Consider the following 15116-nt stretch of genomic DNA (forward strand, 5'->3'; position numbering starts at 1 on the left):
CAGCAATGGTTTTAAGTTGGAAAAATTCAGATTCAGGAAGGATATAGGAAAGTACTGGTTTGGTAATAGAGTTGTGGATGAGTGGAACAAACTCCCAAATACCGTTATAGAGGCCAGAACGTTGTGTAGCTTTAAAAATAGGTTGGATAAATACATGAGTAGATGTGGGTGGGTGTGAGTTAGACCTGATAGCTTGTGCTACCAGGTCGGTTGCCGTGTTCCTCCCTTAAGTCAATGTGACCTGACCTGACTAGGTTGGGTGCATTGGCTTAAGCCGGTAGGAGACTTGGACCTGCCTTGCATGGGCCAGTAGGCCTTCTGCAGTGTTCCTTCGTTCTTATGTTCTTATGTTCTTATTAGAGACCTGATCGAAGTGTATAAGTGGAAGATAGTCATTAATAAAGGGGATATTAATAAGGTCTTGAGGATGTCTCTCCAAGAGAGAACCCACAGTAATGGATTTAAATTAGATAAGTTTAGATTTAGAAAGGACATAGGAAAGTATTGGTTTGGAAATAGGGTAGTTGATGAGTGGAACAGTCTACCTAGTTGGGTTATTGAGGCTGGGACTTTGGGTAGTTTCAAATCTAGGTTGGATAAGTACATGAGTGGGAGGGGTTGGATTTGAGTGGGACTTTCACATCAGAGCTTATTTCTTGGGTGGCATTGAAAATTGGGTTGGGCAAATGTTTTGTTAGTGGGATGAATTGTAAAGGACCTGCCTAGTATGGGCCAGCAGGCCTCCTGCAGCATTCCTCCTTTCTTATGTTCTTATGTGTCTACCTGGTGTATCTACCAGGTGTGTATATCTGGTGTGTCTATATGGTGTGTCTACCAGGTGTGTATGTACCTGGTGTGTCTATCTGGTGTGTCTACATGTTGTGTCTACCTGATATGTGTCTACCTGGTGTGTGTCTACCAGGTGGTCTACCAGGTGTGTCTACCAAATGTGTGTACCAGGTGTGTCTACCAGGTGTATCCACTAGGTGTGTGTGTCTACCTGGTGTGTCTACCAGGTGTGTCTACTAGGTGTGTGTCTACCAGGTGTTTACCTGGAGAGGGTTTCGGGGGTCAACGCCCCCGCGGCTCGGTCTGAGACCAGGCCTCATGGTGGATCAGGGTCTGATCAACCAGGCTGTTACTGCTGGCCGCACGCAAGCTGACGTACGAGCCACAGCCCGGTTGGCCAGGTACTGACTTGAGGTGCCTGTCCAGTGCCTTCTTGAAGACAGTCAGGGGTCTATTGATAATCCCCCCTTATGTATGCTGGGAGGCAAATGAACAGTCTTGGGCCCCGGACACTTATTGTGTTGTCTCTCAGTGTACTCGTGGCGCCCCTGCTTTTCATCGGGGGAATGTTGCATCTCCTGCCAAGTCTTTTGCTTTCATTGGGAGTGATTTTCATGTGCAGGTTTGGTGCCAAACCCTCCAGGACCTTCCAAGTGTATATTATCATGTATCTCTCTCGCCTGCATTCGAGGAAATACAGATCAAGGACCATCAACCATTCCCAGTAGTTTAGGTGCCTTATTGTACTTATGTGTGCTGTAAAAGTTCTTTGTACACTCTCCAAGTTTTCAATGTCGCCAGCCTTGAAGGGGGCCGTTAGTGTCCAGCCTAGAGAGCACAAGCGATTTGAAGAGAATCATCATGGGCCTGGCGTCCCTAGATTTGAAGATTCTCATTATCCATCCTATTATTTTCCTAGCACATGAGGTAGATACATTGTGGTCTTTGAAGGCAAGATCCTCTGACATTATCACTCCCAGGTCCCTCACATTACTTTTCTGCTCTATTGTATGGTTAGAATTTGTGGTATACCCTGACACATTTTTAATTTCTTCAAGTTTCCCATATCTAAGTAGTTGAAATTTCTCCTCATTGAACTTCATATTGTTTGGAGTGGCTCATTCAAAGATTTGGTTGATGTCCGCTTGGAGTCTCACAGTGTCTTCAATGGAGGTCACTGCCATGGTAATCTGGGTATCATCTGCAAAGGAAGACACAGAGCTATGGTTTACATCTCTATGTCAGAAATGAGGATGATGAATAGAATGGGAGAAAGTACTGTGCCTAGTGTCTACCAGGTGTCTACTTGGTATGTCTGCCAGGTGTATCAGGTGTGTGTCTACCAGGTGTGTGTCTACCTGATGTGTCTACCAGGTGTGTGTCTACCTGGTGTGTGTACCAGGTGTGTCTACCTGGTGTGTCTTCCAGGTGTGTCTACCAGGTGTATCTACATGGTGTCTACCAGCTGTCTCTACCTGGTGTGTGTCTATCTGGTGTGTCTACCAGGTGTGTGCCTACATGGTGTGTCTACCAGGTATGTGCCTACCTGGTGTGTCTACCAGGTATGTGTCTACCTGGTGTGTCTACCAGATGTGTCTAAAATACCTGATTAATCTAAAGGGATGATCTTCCTGGTATGTTTTTTTGATTAATATACCTGGTGTGTCTGCCTGGATGATCTACCTGGTTAATCTACCTGGATGATCTACATGGTGTGCATCTACCTATTTAATCTACCTTGATGATCTACCTGGTGTGTCTGTCTTGTTACTCTACCTGATGTGTATCTGCCAGGTTAATCTACCTGGTGTGCATCTACCTGATTAATCCTCCAGCCTCCTCCTCCACTGCCTTCAGCCTTCTCTTTGTTGCAACATTCACCACCTATGCTTCACACCCATATAAGAGAGTTAGTATAACTATACTCTCATACATTCCCCTCTTTGCTTCCATACATTATGTTCTTTGTCTCCACAGACTCCTCAGTGCACCACTCACCTTTACCCCCTCATCAATTCTATGATTCACGTCGTCTTTCATAGATCCATCCGCTGACACGTCCACTCCCAAATATCTGAATACATTCACCTTCTCCTTACTCCCTCCCTCCAATCTGATATCGAATCTTTCATTGCCTAATTTTTTTGTTATCCTTATCACCTTACTCTTTCCTATGTTCACTTTTAATCTCCTTCTACATAACCTCCCAATTTCGTCCACCAACCTCTGTAACTTCTCTTCAGAATCTCGCAAAAGCACAGTGTCATCAGCAAAAAGCAACTGTGACAACTCCTACTTTGTGTTAGATTCTTTATCTCTTAATCTCACACCTCTTGCCAACACCCGAGCATTCACTTCTCTTACAACCCCATCTATAAATATATTGAACAACCACGGTGACATCACACATCCTTGTCTAAGGCCTACTTTTACTGGGAAATAATTTTGCTCTCTCCTACATACTCTAACCTGAACCTCACTATCCTTAATAAAAACTCTTAACGGTTTTCAGTGACCTACCACCTATTCCATACACTCGCAACATCTGCCACATTGCTCTCCTATCCACCCTGTCTACCAGGTTTATGTACTTGCTCAGTCTAGCAGGTTAATGTACCTGGTCAGTCTAGCAGGTTAATGTACCTGGTCAGTCTACCAGGTAATTAGTAATTTTATCAGGTAACATGGTAACCTGGATATATTTTCCAGGTACAGCTCTGTCTCCGGTGAAGGTAAAGATGAGTGGTGGCGGGGCGGTGGGTGGCAACGGGGTGGCGGTGGCAGCAGAGTCGCCGACCAGCGACTATGGCGATGAGTCCAACGACGGCCTCCTCCTTGAACCCGGCGAGGTCAATCTTAATGACCAACCTCACACTCAGCCATCACGATCACAACCCATCCCTTACAACCCCCAGGTCAGTCCTACATTAACATCAAGTCTGTGCTACACTAACATCAGGTCATTGCTATACTAACATCAGGTCAGTGCTACACTAACATCAGGTCACTGTTACACTAACATCAGGTCACTGCTACACTAATATCAGGTCAGTGCTGCACTAACATCAGGTCACTATTACAAGCAGGGGCACAGGTGTTTACTCAGTAAGTACAGCTCCAGGTATGCATGAGTAGGTGCACAGGTCACTGCTACACTAACATCATGTCACTGCTACAGTAACATCATGTCACTGCTACAGTAACATTGGGTCACTGCTACACTAACATCAGGTCAGTGCTACACTAACATCATGTCACTGCTACAGTAACATCATGTCACTGCTACAGTAACATCGGGTCACTGCTACACTAACATCATGTCACTGCTACAGTAACATCAGGTCACTGCTACACTAACATCATGTCACTGCTACAGTAACATCAGGTCACTGTTACAGTAACATCGGGTCACTGCTACACTAACATCATGTCACTGCTACAGTAACATCAGGTCACTGCTACACTAACATCATGTCACTGCTACAGTAACATCAGGTCACTGCTACACTAACATCATGTCACTGCTACACTAACATCATGTCACTGCTACACTAACATCATGTCACTGCTACACTAACATCATGTCACTGCTACACTAACATCAGGTCACTGCTACACTAACATCATGTCACTGCTACACTAACATCATGTAACTGCTACAGTAACATCATGTCACTGCTACAGTAACAGCATGTCACTGCTACAGTAACATCATGTCACTGCTACAGTAACATCAGGTCACTGCTACACTAACATCATGTCACTGCTACAGTAACATCATGTCACTGCTACAGTAACATCATGTCACTGCTACACTAACATCATGTCACTGCTACACTAACATCATGTCACTGCTACAGTAACATCATGTCACTGCTACAGTAACATCAGGTCACCTCTACAGTAACATCATGTCACTGCTACAGTAACATCAGGTCACCTCTACAGTAACATCATGTCACTGCTACAGTAACATCATGTCACTGCTACAGTAACATCGGGTCACTGCTACACTAACATCATGTCACTGTTACAGTAACATCAGGTCACCGCTACAGTAACATCAGGTCACTGCTACACTAACATCATGTCACTGCTACAGTAACATCAGGTCACTGCTACAGTAACATCGGGTCACTGCTACACTAACATCATGTCACTGCTACAGTAACATCAGGTCACTGCTACACTAACATCATGTCACTGCTACAGTAACATAAGGTCACTGCTACACTAACATCATGTCACTGCTACACTAACATCATGTCACTGCTACAGTAACATCATGTCACTGCTACACTAACATCAGGTCACTGCTACACTAACATCATGTCACTGCTACACTAACATCATGTAACTGCTACACTAACATCATGTCACTGCTACACTAACATCATGTCACTGCTACACTAACATCATGTCACTGCTACACTAACATCAGGTCACTGCTACAGTAACATCAGGTCACTGCTACACTAACATCATGTCACTGCTACACTAACATCATGTCACTGCTACACTAACATCATGTCACTGCTACACTAACATCATGTCACTGCTACACTAACATCAGGTCACTGCTACACTAATATCATGTCACTGCTACACTAACATCATGTAACTGCTACAGTAACATCATGTCACTGCTACAGTAACAGCATGTCACTGCTACAGTAACATCATGTCACTGCTACAGTAACATCAGGTCACTGCTACACTAACATCATGTCACTGCTACAGTAACATCATGTCACTGCTACAGTAACATCAGGTCACTGCTACAGTAACATCATGTCACTGCTACACTAACATCATGTCACTGCTACAGTAACATCATGTCACTGCTACAGTAACATCATGTCACTGCTACACTAACATCATGTCACTGCTACAGTAACATCATGTCACTGCTACAGTAACATCAGGTCACCTCTACAGTAACATCATGTCACTGCTACACTAACATCATGTCACTGCTACAGTAACATCATGTCACTGCTACAGTAACATCATGTCACTGCTACACTAACATCATGTCACTGCTACAGTAACATGTCACTGCTACAGTAACATCAGGTCACTGCTACAGTAACATCGGGTCACTGCTACACTAACATCATGTCACTGCTACAGTAACATCAGGTCACTGCTACACTAACATCATGTCACTGCTACAGTAACATAAGGTCACTGCTACACTAACATCATGTCACTGCTACACTAACATCATGTCACTGCTACAGTAACATGTCACTGCTACACTAACATCAGGTCACTGCTACACTAACATCATGTCACTGCTACACTAACATCATGTAACTGCTACACTAACATCATGTCACTGCTACACTAACATCATGTCACTGCTACACTAACATCAGGTCACTGCTACAGTAACATCAGGTCACTGCTACACTAACATCATGTAACTGCTACACTAACGTCATGTCACTGCTTCACTAACATCATGTCACTGCTACAGTAACATCATGTCACTGCTACAGTAACATCAGGTCACCTCTACAGTAACATCATGTCACTGCTACAGTAACATCATGTCACTGCTACACTAACATCATGTCACTGCTACACTAACATCATGTCACTGCTACAGTAACATCATGTCACTGCTACACTAACATCAGGTCACCTCTACAGTAACATCATGTCACTGCTACAGTAACATCATGTCACTGCTACACTAACATCATGTCACTGCTACAGTAACATCATGTCACTGCTACAGTAACATCATGTCACTGCTACAGTAACATCAGGTCACCTCTACAGTAACATCATGTCACTGCTACAGTAACATCATGTCACTGCTACAGTAACATCATGTCACTGCTACAGTAACATCATGTCACTGCTACAGTAACATCATGTCACTGCTACACTAACATCATGTCACTGCTACACTAACATCATGTCACTGCTACAGTAACATCATGTCACTGCTACAGTAACATCAGGTCACCTCTACAGTAACATCATGTCACTGCTACAGTAACATCATGTCACTGCTACAGTAACATCATGTCACTGCTACAGTAACATCATGTCACTGCTACAGTAACATCATGTCACTGCTACAGTAACATCATGTCACTGCTACAGTAACATCATGTCACTGCTACAGTAACATCATGTCACTGCTTCAGTAACATCATGTCACTGCTACAGTAACATCAGTCACTGCTACACTAACATCAGGTCACTGCTACAGTAACATCATGTCACTGCTACACTAACATCATGTCACTGCTACAGTAACATCATGTCACTGCTACAGTAACATCAGGTCACCTCTACAGTAACATCATGTCACTGCTACAGTAACATCATGTCACTGCTACAGTAACATCATGTCACTGCTACAGTAACATCATGTCACTGCTACAGTAACATCATGTCACTGCTACAGTAACATCATGTCACTGCTACAGTAACATCATGTCACTGCTACACTAACATCAACCTTGACACATCACTCAATGACTGTCCAAACACCACAAATTAACACTTAAACGGTTCAAACAAATCGACGTTCAAATTCGTAGTGCTACAAAAGTAGATCTACTTTTTTTACATATTTTCAGATATAACAAAAAAAATGTAGATAAAAGTTTTTTTACACGTTTTCACATGTAAAACAAAACAAAAAAAAAGATCTACATTTGTTTACATACTTTCAGATGTTGAAAAAACGTATATATACCTTTGGACCATTTAAGGGTTAATATTTCTCTGTGTCCATTTTTTTTTAAATAAAAATTCTTCTATAATGGAAGATTATGTTGTTCTAAAGTTATGGACAAGAAAAGTAGGAAATTTAATGAAAAGTTTGGGAATTATGTAGACGCAAAGTTTACATAATTCCCAGAAATCGGATGTTTCCTTTATATTGAGGTCATTTTTAAACTATTTCATGTCCTGAATCCAGTTAAAATCATCTATATTTCAGTAGTATATCTTTCATATTATCAAATGATACCATGAAGCAGCCAATAAAACCATAAAAACCATCTGAGAAAATATGTGAAAGTCGCTTTTCAAACCCCGTCACTGTCCAGACCCCAGAGCTGAAACTTACTCATAATGTTGACCACTTTGAGTCCTATTTTAAGCTAATTACATTGTTCCTGTAGACAAAATTCTTACCTATTTTACTAGTTTGTCTTCAATTTTATTGGTTGAGCACAAGAAATCGCTCAGCCAACTATTTCAACTACCCAATAAAGTGATCAGAAATTAGTAATATGACAATGGGATTTAGAATAAACAATGCAGGCATTCCTGGCACTAAAATAACAGTTCCTCTGTTCATTAGTTATTTACTCAGGCATTACACATTAATTCCATTTTGATTTTTTATTCACACAAAATATACAGTGAACCCCCGTTTTCGGCCAGTGCAGAAATTCGGGTTTCGTACATCGACTCGGAAATCGACGGTACCAGACGCGTCCACCTGAGCCACTCATACGTTCGTGACTCACTCTTGGGCACATTAGCCCTTTGACTGTTTCGGTCGTATATATACATCTTACGCGCCACTGTTTCTGACGTATTTATACGCGTAAATTCTAGTGGCTTCAAATTGAGTGGTAGAAAACTGGTAGGCCCACATGTGAGAGAATGGGTCTGTGTGGTCAGTGTGCACCACATAAAAAAAATCCTGCAGCACGCAGTGCGTAATGAGAAAAAAACCGACCATTTTTTTGGATTAAAACGCCGACTTTGAGGTGTATTTTCATGTAGTATTTATCACTGTATTCTCGTTTTCATGGTCTCAGGTGATGAAATGGAAAACGTATTACAGAAATAGAGATGATTTTGATTAGTTTCATGATGAAAACGACCTTGAAATTGAGCTCAAAGCAGCGGAAATGTTTGATTTTTACCAATGTTCAGGAGTAAGCATATCACACCACACGTCCAATACACTTCAACTGGGAAGTCTAATATTCTTTCACTAGTGCACTGATATTATTTATACCATTTTTACAATAATGCAGTAGTCTGCATAGCAGTAAATAGTAATATAAGAGGGGCCTAGAGATGTGACTAATAAATAGAGGATATGTTATTTTAGTGCCAAAAGTGTCTATATTGTTTATTCTGGACCCTATTTTGAAATTGGCATCTTTTTTAATTTGCGTGAAATTGGCCAAATTGCCAATTTCTGACCATTTTATTGGGTAGTTCAAATCGGTAAATGGGCAGTTTCTTGTACTCAACTGATATAAAAAATGGAGTTCTAAAGAAATAGCTATGAGTTTGGTTAACTGGAACAACGGAATTGGCCAAAAACAAGGCTCAAAGTCGGCGAAATCGCCAATGCATATATGCCGCCGAGACTGCTAACTTCACGGGAGTGTAATTCCATGAGTTTTCAACCAAATTTTGTACTTTTGGTGTCATTACCATCGGGAAAAGATTCTCTGTCATTTCATAAGAAAAAATAATTTTTTTTTTTCCAAAAATTTATCGACATAGAATGACATTTTCAGAAAGGGGCTGCGACAGTCAAAGGGTTAAATGTCTTATTTTATGTTAATATAGACATTTTCATTAATCTATGATATTTTCTTCAAAATTATGTAAAAAACACATTACATCGCATATAAAAATGCAATGTTTATATGCGATGTTTAATAATAATCACTCTTGGGCACATTAACCCTTTGACTGTCGCGGCCGTATATGTACGTCTTATGAGGTACCGTGTTTGACGTATATATACTCATAAATTCTAGCGGCTTCAAATCAAGCAGTAGAAAGCTGGTAGGTCCACATGTGAGAGAATGGGTCTGTGTGGTCAGTGTGCACCATATAAAAAAAATCCTGGAGCACGCAGTGCATAATGAGAAAAAAAAAACTCCGACCGTTTTTTTTAATTAAAATGCCAACTTTGTGGTCTATTTTCGTATAGTATTTATGGTTGTATTCTCATTTTCTTGGTCTCATTTGATAGAATGGAAAACATATTATAGAAATAGAGGTGATTTTGATTGATTTTACTATAAAAAGAACCTAGAAATGGAGCTCAAAGTAGGGGAAATGTTTGATTTTTGCCTATGTTCAAAAGTAAACAAATGATGCCATTGTCCAATAAATGTCCAATTAGCCATTCTGATATGCAGTCACGAATGGGTTGATGTTATTTATACAATTATTACAGTATTGCAGTAGTCTGCATAATAGTAAGTCTTCTATTTTTTGTTTGAATAAAAATTCAAAATAGAAAGCAAGAGTAATATCAGAGGGGACTGGAGATGTGACTGATGAACAAAGAAAATGTCATTTTAGAGCCAGGAATGTCTGCATTGTTCATTCTGGACCTTATTTTGAAATTGTCATATTATTTTTCGTGAAATTGGCCAAATTCCAAATTTCTGACCACATTATTAGGTAGTTGAAATCGGTAAATGGGCAGTTTCTTGTACTCAATCGATAGAAAAAAATGGAGTTCTAAAGAAATAGCTATGAGTTTGGGCGACTCGAACAATGGAATTAGCTGAAAATAGGGCTCAAAGTTGGCGAAATCGCCGATTTGTAAACATCGTTGAGGTTGCTAACTTCGCGAGAGCATAATTCCATCAGTTTTCCATCAAATTTCGTTTTTTTGGTGTCATTACAATCGGGAAAAGATTCTCTATCATTTCATAAGAAAAAATAATTTTTTTTTTTTTTAAATTTTGCGACACCAGGAGACACCTCAGGATTGGGGGTTGCGACAGTCAAAGGGTTAAATGTCTTATTTTTAGGTCAATATAGACTTTTTTATTCATCCATCTATGATATTTTCTTCAAGATTATACTGTAAGAAACACGTTACATAGCATATAAACATGCAATGTTTACATGCTATCGAGGAGTCGGTTGAGGGTAAACATTACATTTTCTCTGGTCCAGCTTCAGAGAAAACGTATATGAATCTGTGTTGGCCAGTAACCGCCCTTAGTACATAAGGCTTATGTTTACAATTCTCGGCATGAATTATTCATTACTTCTCCCTTTGTTTGTGGTGGCATCTAAAGGTAGTTGTTAGAAATGATTAAACTCATTGAACATGATATGTTGATGGTAATAATATGGCTGTTGGCTGCAGTGTATGTAGCTGGTAGGTGTACACCTGGGATGTAGTCTGCCTGGGACTAAAATAAATACTACCAACAAGAGTCTTCAATAAAGGTATGTAATGTTCATTTGTCATTAAAATTAGTCATTTATGTTTATTTCTCATTGTTTTCTGTATGTAAAACTATAGTTGTTTTCTATAAAATTAATTTTTTTGCTAGTATTTTTGGGTGTCTGAAATGCATTAATTGGATTTACATTATTTATTATGAGAAATATTACTTAGGTTTTTGGCCATTTCGGATTTAGTCCAACCTTCTGTAACAGATTAATTACAAAAACCGGAGGTTTACTGTAGAAGATTTACTGTTATGCAATGTTGTAATAATTGTATAAATAATATCAGCTCATTTGTAGATGCATATTAGACCCACCAGTCGACGTATATTGGATGCGTGACATGATTTGTTTACTCTTGAACATCGGCAGAAATTGAACATTTCCGCTATTTGAGCTCAATTTCAAGCTTTTTCAGTTCTAAAACCAATCAAAATTATCTCTATTTTTGTAATATATCTTCCATTCTATCAAATGAGACCAAGAAGGCGCGAATACAACCATAAAACCCATATGAAAATACACGGCAGAAATGCTGTTTTAAACTAAAAACACGGTCGCAGTTTTTTCTCATTATGCACTGTGTGCTGAAGGATTTTTTTTTTTTGTATGGTGCACACTTATCACATAGACTCATTCTCTCATATCTAGGCCCAAATTTAATGCTCTCAGCTTATCTGAGTGAGTTGAGATCATGACGTAGTACTACGGCACTGACAGAGATCTCAAAGCTGTAGTAATATGGCACAGTCAGCAAAAGGGGTAAAACCAAACACAAAATTACAGGTTTTGTTTTTCCCATTATACACCACATGGGGCAGGATTATTTTTATACTGTGCACACTCACATAGACCCATTCTCTAATATCTAGGACAAAATTCACTGCTCGCAGCTTATCTGAGTGAACTGAGCTCATGATGTAGACGTACATGAGGGAGCCTGGCATCAACAGTGTACAGTGGACCCCCAGTATTCGATAAATCCGGTATTCGATGCATTTTAACGCAAAAATTTTGCCTCGGTATTCGATGCGATTCGTACGAGATGTGTCCACGTGTGGCCTGAACTGCCCCATGTGTGCCAATGTTTACAAGCCAGGCAGTGTGCGCGCATCTAAGGATACATTCGGTACATTCCATATTATCACTGTTTTTGGTGCTTGTTTCTGCAAAATAAGTCACCATGGGCCCCAAGAAAGCTTCTAGTGCCAACCCTTCGAGAAAAAGGTTTTAATGACTATTGAAATGAAGAAAGAGATAATTGCAAAGTACGAAAGTGGAGTGCGTGTATCGGATCTGGCCAGGTTGTATAGTAAACCCCAATCAACCATCTCTACTATAGTGACCAGGAAAACGGCAATCAAGAAAGCTGTTCTTGCAAAAGGCACAACTGTGATTATGAAACAGCGACCGCAAGCGTTAGAAAATGTTGAGAGACTGTTATTGGTGTGGATAAATGAAAAGCAGATGGCAGGAGTTAGCATCTCTCAAGCGATCATTTGTGAAAAGGCTAGGCAGTTGCACGACGATTTGGTAAAGAAATTGCCTGCAACTAGTGGTGATGTGAGTGAATTTAAGGCCAGCAAAGGTTGGTTTGAAAGATTTAAAAATCGTAGTGGCATATACAGTGTAATTAGGCATGGTGAGGCTGCCAGTTCAGACCAAAAAGCAGCTGAAAAATATGTGAAGGAATTCAAGGATTAAATAGACAGTGAATAATTTAAACCTGAACAAGTGTTTAATTGCGACAAAACAGGCCTGTTTTGGAAGAAAATGCCAAGCAGGGCCTACATTACTCAGGAGGAAAAGGCACTCCCAGGACATAAGCCTATGAAAGACAGGCTTACTCTGCTGATGTGTGCCAATGCTAGTGGTGATTGCAAAGTGAAGCCTTTATTGGTGTATCATTCTGAAACTCCCAGAGTGTTCAGGAAAAACTATGTCCTCAAGGCTAATTTGTGTGTGTTGTGTAGGGTAAACAGTAAGGCATGGGTCACTAGGGACTTTTTCTATGACTGGTTACACCATGCATTTGCCCCCACTGTGAAAAATTACTTAATTGAAAAGAAATTAGACCTTAAGTGCCTCCTGGTATTAGACAATGCCCCTGGTCATCCTACAGACTTGGCAGAGCGACTTTCTAGGGACATGAGCTTCATTAAGGTCAAGTTTTTGCCTCCTAATACCACTCCTCTCCTGCACCCCATGGACCAGCAGGCCATTTCCAACTTCAAGAAACTGTACACAAAAGCTATGTTTCAAAAGTGCTTTGTAGTGACCACAGAAACTCAACTGACTCTAAAAAAGTTTTTGAAGGATCACTTTAATATCCTCAGTTGTATAAACCTGATAGGTACGGCTTGGGAGGGAGTGACTAAGAGGACCTTGAACTCTGCTTGGAAAAAACTGTGGCCAGAATGTGTAGACAAAAGAGATTTTGAAGGGTTTGAGGCTAACCCTGGGAATCCTATGCCAGTTGAGGAATCCATTGTGGCACTGGGGAAGTCCTTGGGGTTGGAGGTTAGTGGGGAGGATGTGGAAGAGTTCGTGGAAGAGGACAATGACGAACTAACCACTGATGAGCTGCTAGATCATCTTCAACAGCAGGAGGCCACACCTGAGGAAACTGCTTCGGAGGAGGAGAGAGAGAAATTGAAGAAGTTGCCTACTTCAAAGATTAAGGAAATGTGTGAAATGTGGCTTAAAGTGCAAACCTTTTTTGATGACAATCACACTAACACAGGTATTGCAAGCCGTGCTGGCGACTATTACACTGACAATGTTGTGAAACACTTTAGGAATGTCATAAAGGAACGAGAGGTACAGGCCACTATGGATAGATATGTTGTGCGACAGAAGTCCAGTGACTCTCAAGCTGGTCCTAGTGGCATTAAAAGAAGAAGGGAAGCAACCCCGGAAAAGGACTAGCTACCTTAAGTCCTAATGGAAGGGGATTCCCCTTCTAAACAGTAACAACTTCGACACTCTCCCCTCCTCCCATCCCATCAATCATCACCAGATCTTCATTAAAGGTAAGTGTCAATTATTCTATTGTTATTGTTGTTATTGTAATTATTCTATTGCATTAAGCTTAATATTTCATGTGGTAAAATTTTTTTTTTCATACTTTTGGGTGTCTTGTACGGATTAATTTGATTTCCATTATTTCTTATGGGCAAAATTGATTCGCTTTTTGATATTTTCGGTATTCGATGAGCTCTCAGGAACGGATTAATATCGAATACCAGGGGTCCACTGTAGTTCTATGTGATGGACAGCAAAAGGGTTAATAAATATAAACTTTAAGGGTTTTAATTTAACGGATCTCAGCTTAATGCTTCAACTCTCTGCTCCTATCAACATAAAAGCTTGTTCTGTGTTGACAGTTGCTTTAAAAAAAAGTTAGTTTCACTTTCCAAGATGGCAGAGAACGTTTTTTTTTTTAAATTGGCAACTCAGAAAGTGCAAAAATTGGATGAAAACGTATGGAATTGTGCAGGTGCCAATTAGGGGGTCAGGGAGGACCTTACACAAGTAATTTCACCCAATTTGGGGCCAATTTTAGGCCTCTTCTTTTGCTCAAAATGACCCAATTCCTAGGTATTCCAGATTCCAATTGAATGATGATAGAGATTGAAATTGGAAATTATAGACCTGGATTTGCCCATTTTATTCATAATATTGTGTAGGATTACTATTGCCATTAAAACTTGACAAATAATTCTCACTTTACCTCTCCTGGATAGCTTCATTATTTAATGCCATCCATACTGTCCACTTATTGCCAGAAACTGCCTATCAGAATATCCTGTTGGGTGGGCAGAAGTTGGTAATCTTCAGTATTTGTAGAAGGTTTAAAATGAAACACATTCCACAACAGTGTAGTTTTTCTAGCCATGACAACAACCTATGTTCATTAATGACGACCCCAGTGACAACCCCAGGCATGACCCCAGGCCTCTCTTATATCCTCTGTGTGTTAATGACAACCCCAGGCCTCTCTTCTGTCATCTGTGCTAATGACAACCCCAGGCATGACCTCAGGCCTCTCTTATATCTTGTGTGTGTTAATGATGACCCCAAGCATAACCCCATTGTAGTCTTAACAACCATGGAAGTCTAAC

The 15116-nt window shown here is 40.4% G+C and overlaps 1 protein-coding gene across 7 annotated transcripts in view; it reads left to right on the forward strand.

The window, feature by feature from the left end:
* LOC128699684 (forkhead box protein N2) overlaps positions 1–15116 on the forward strand; it is a 369048-nt gene that overhangs the window by 239502 nt on the left and 114430 nt on the right. For all 7 annotated transcript variants that reach the window (XM_070099452.1, XM_070099455.1, XM_070099453.1 and 4 more), the window contains one exon: positions 3499–3704. In XM_070099452.1, coding sequence (XP_069955553.1) covers positions 3499–3704 — 206 coding nt within the window. The remainder of the gene's footprint in view (positions 1–3498; positions 3705–15116) is intronic.

The sequence above is a fragment of the Cherax quadricarinatus genome, chromosome 67 (genome assembly GCF_038502225.1).
Source record: "Cherax quadricarinatus isolate ZL_2023a chromosome 67, ASM3850222v1, whole genome shotgun sequence".
Lineage (NCBI taxonomy): Eukaryota > Metazoa > Arthropoda > Malacostraca > Decapoda > Parastacidae > Cherax > Cherax quadricarinatus.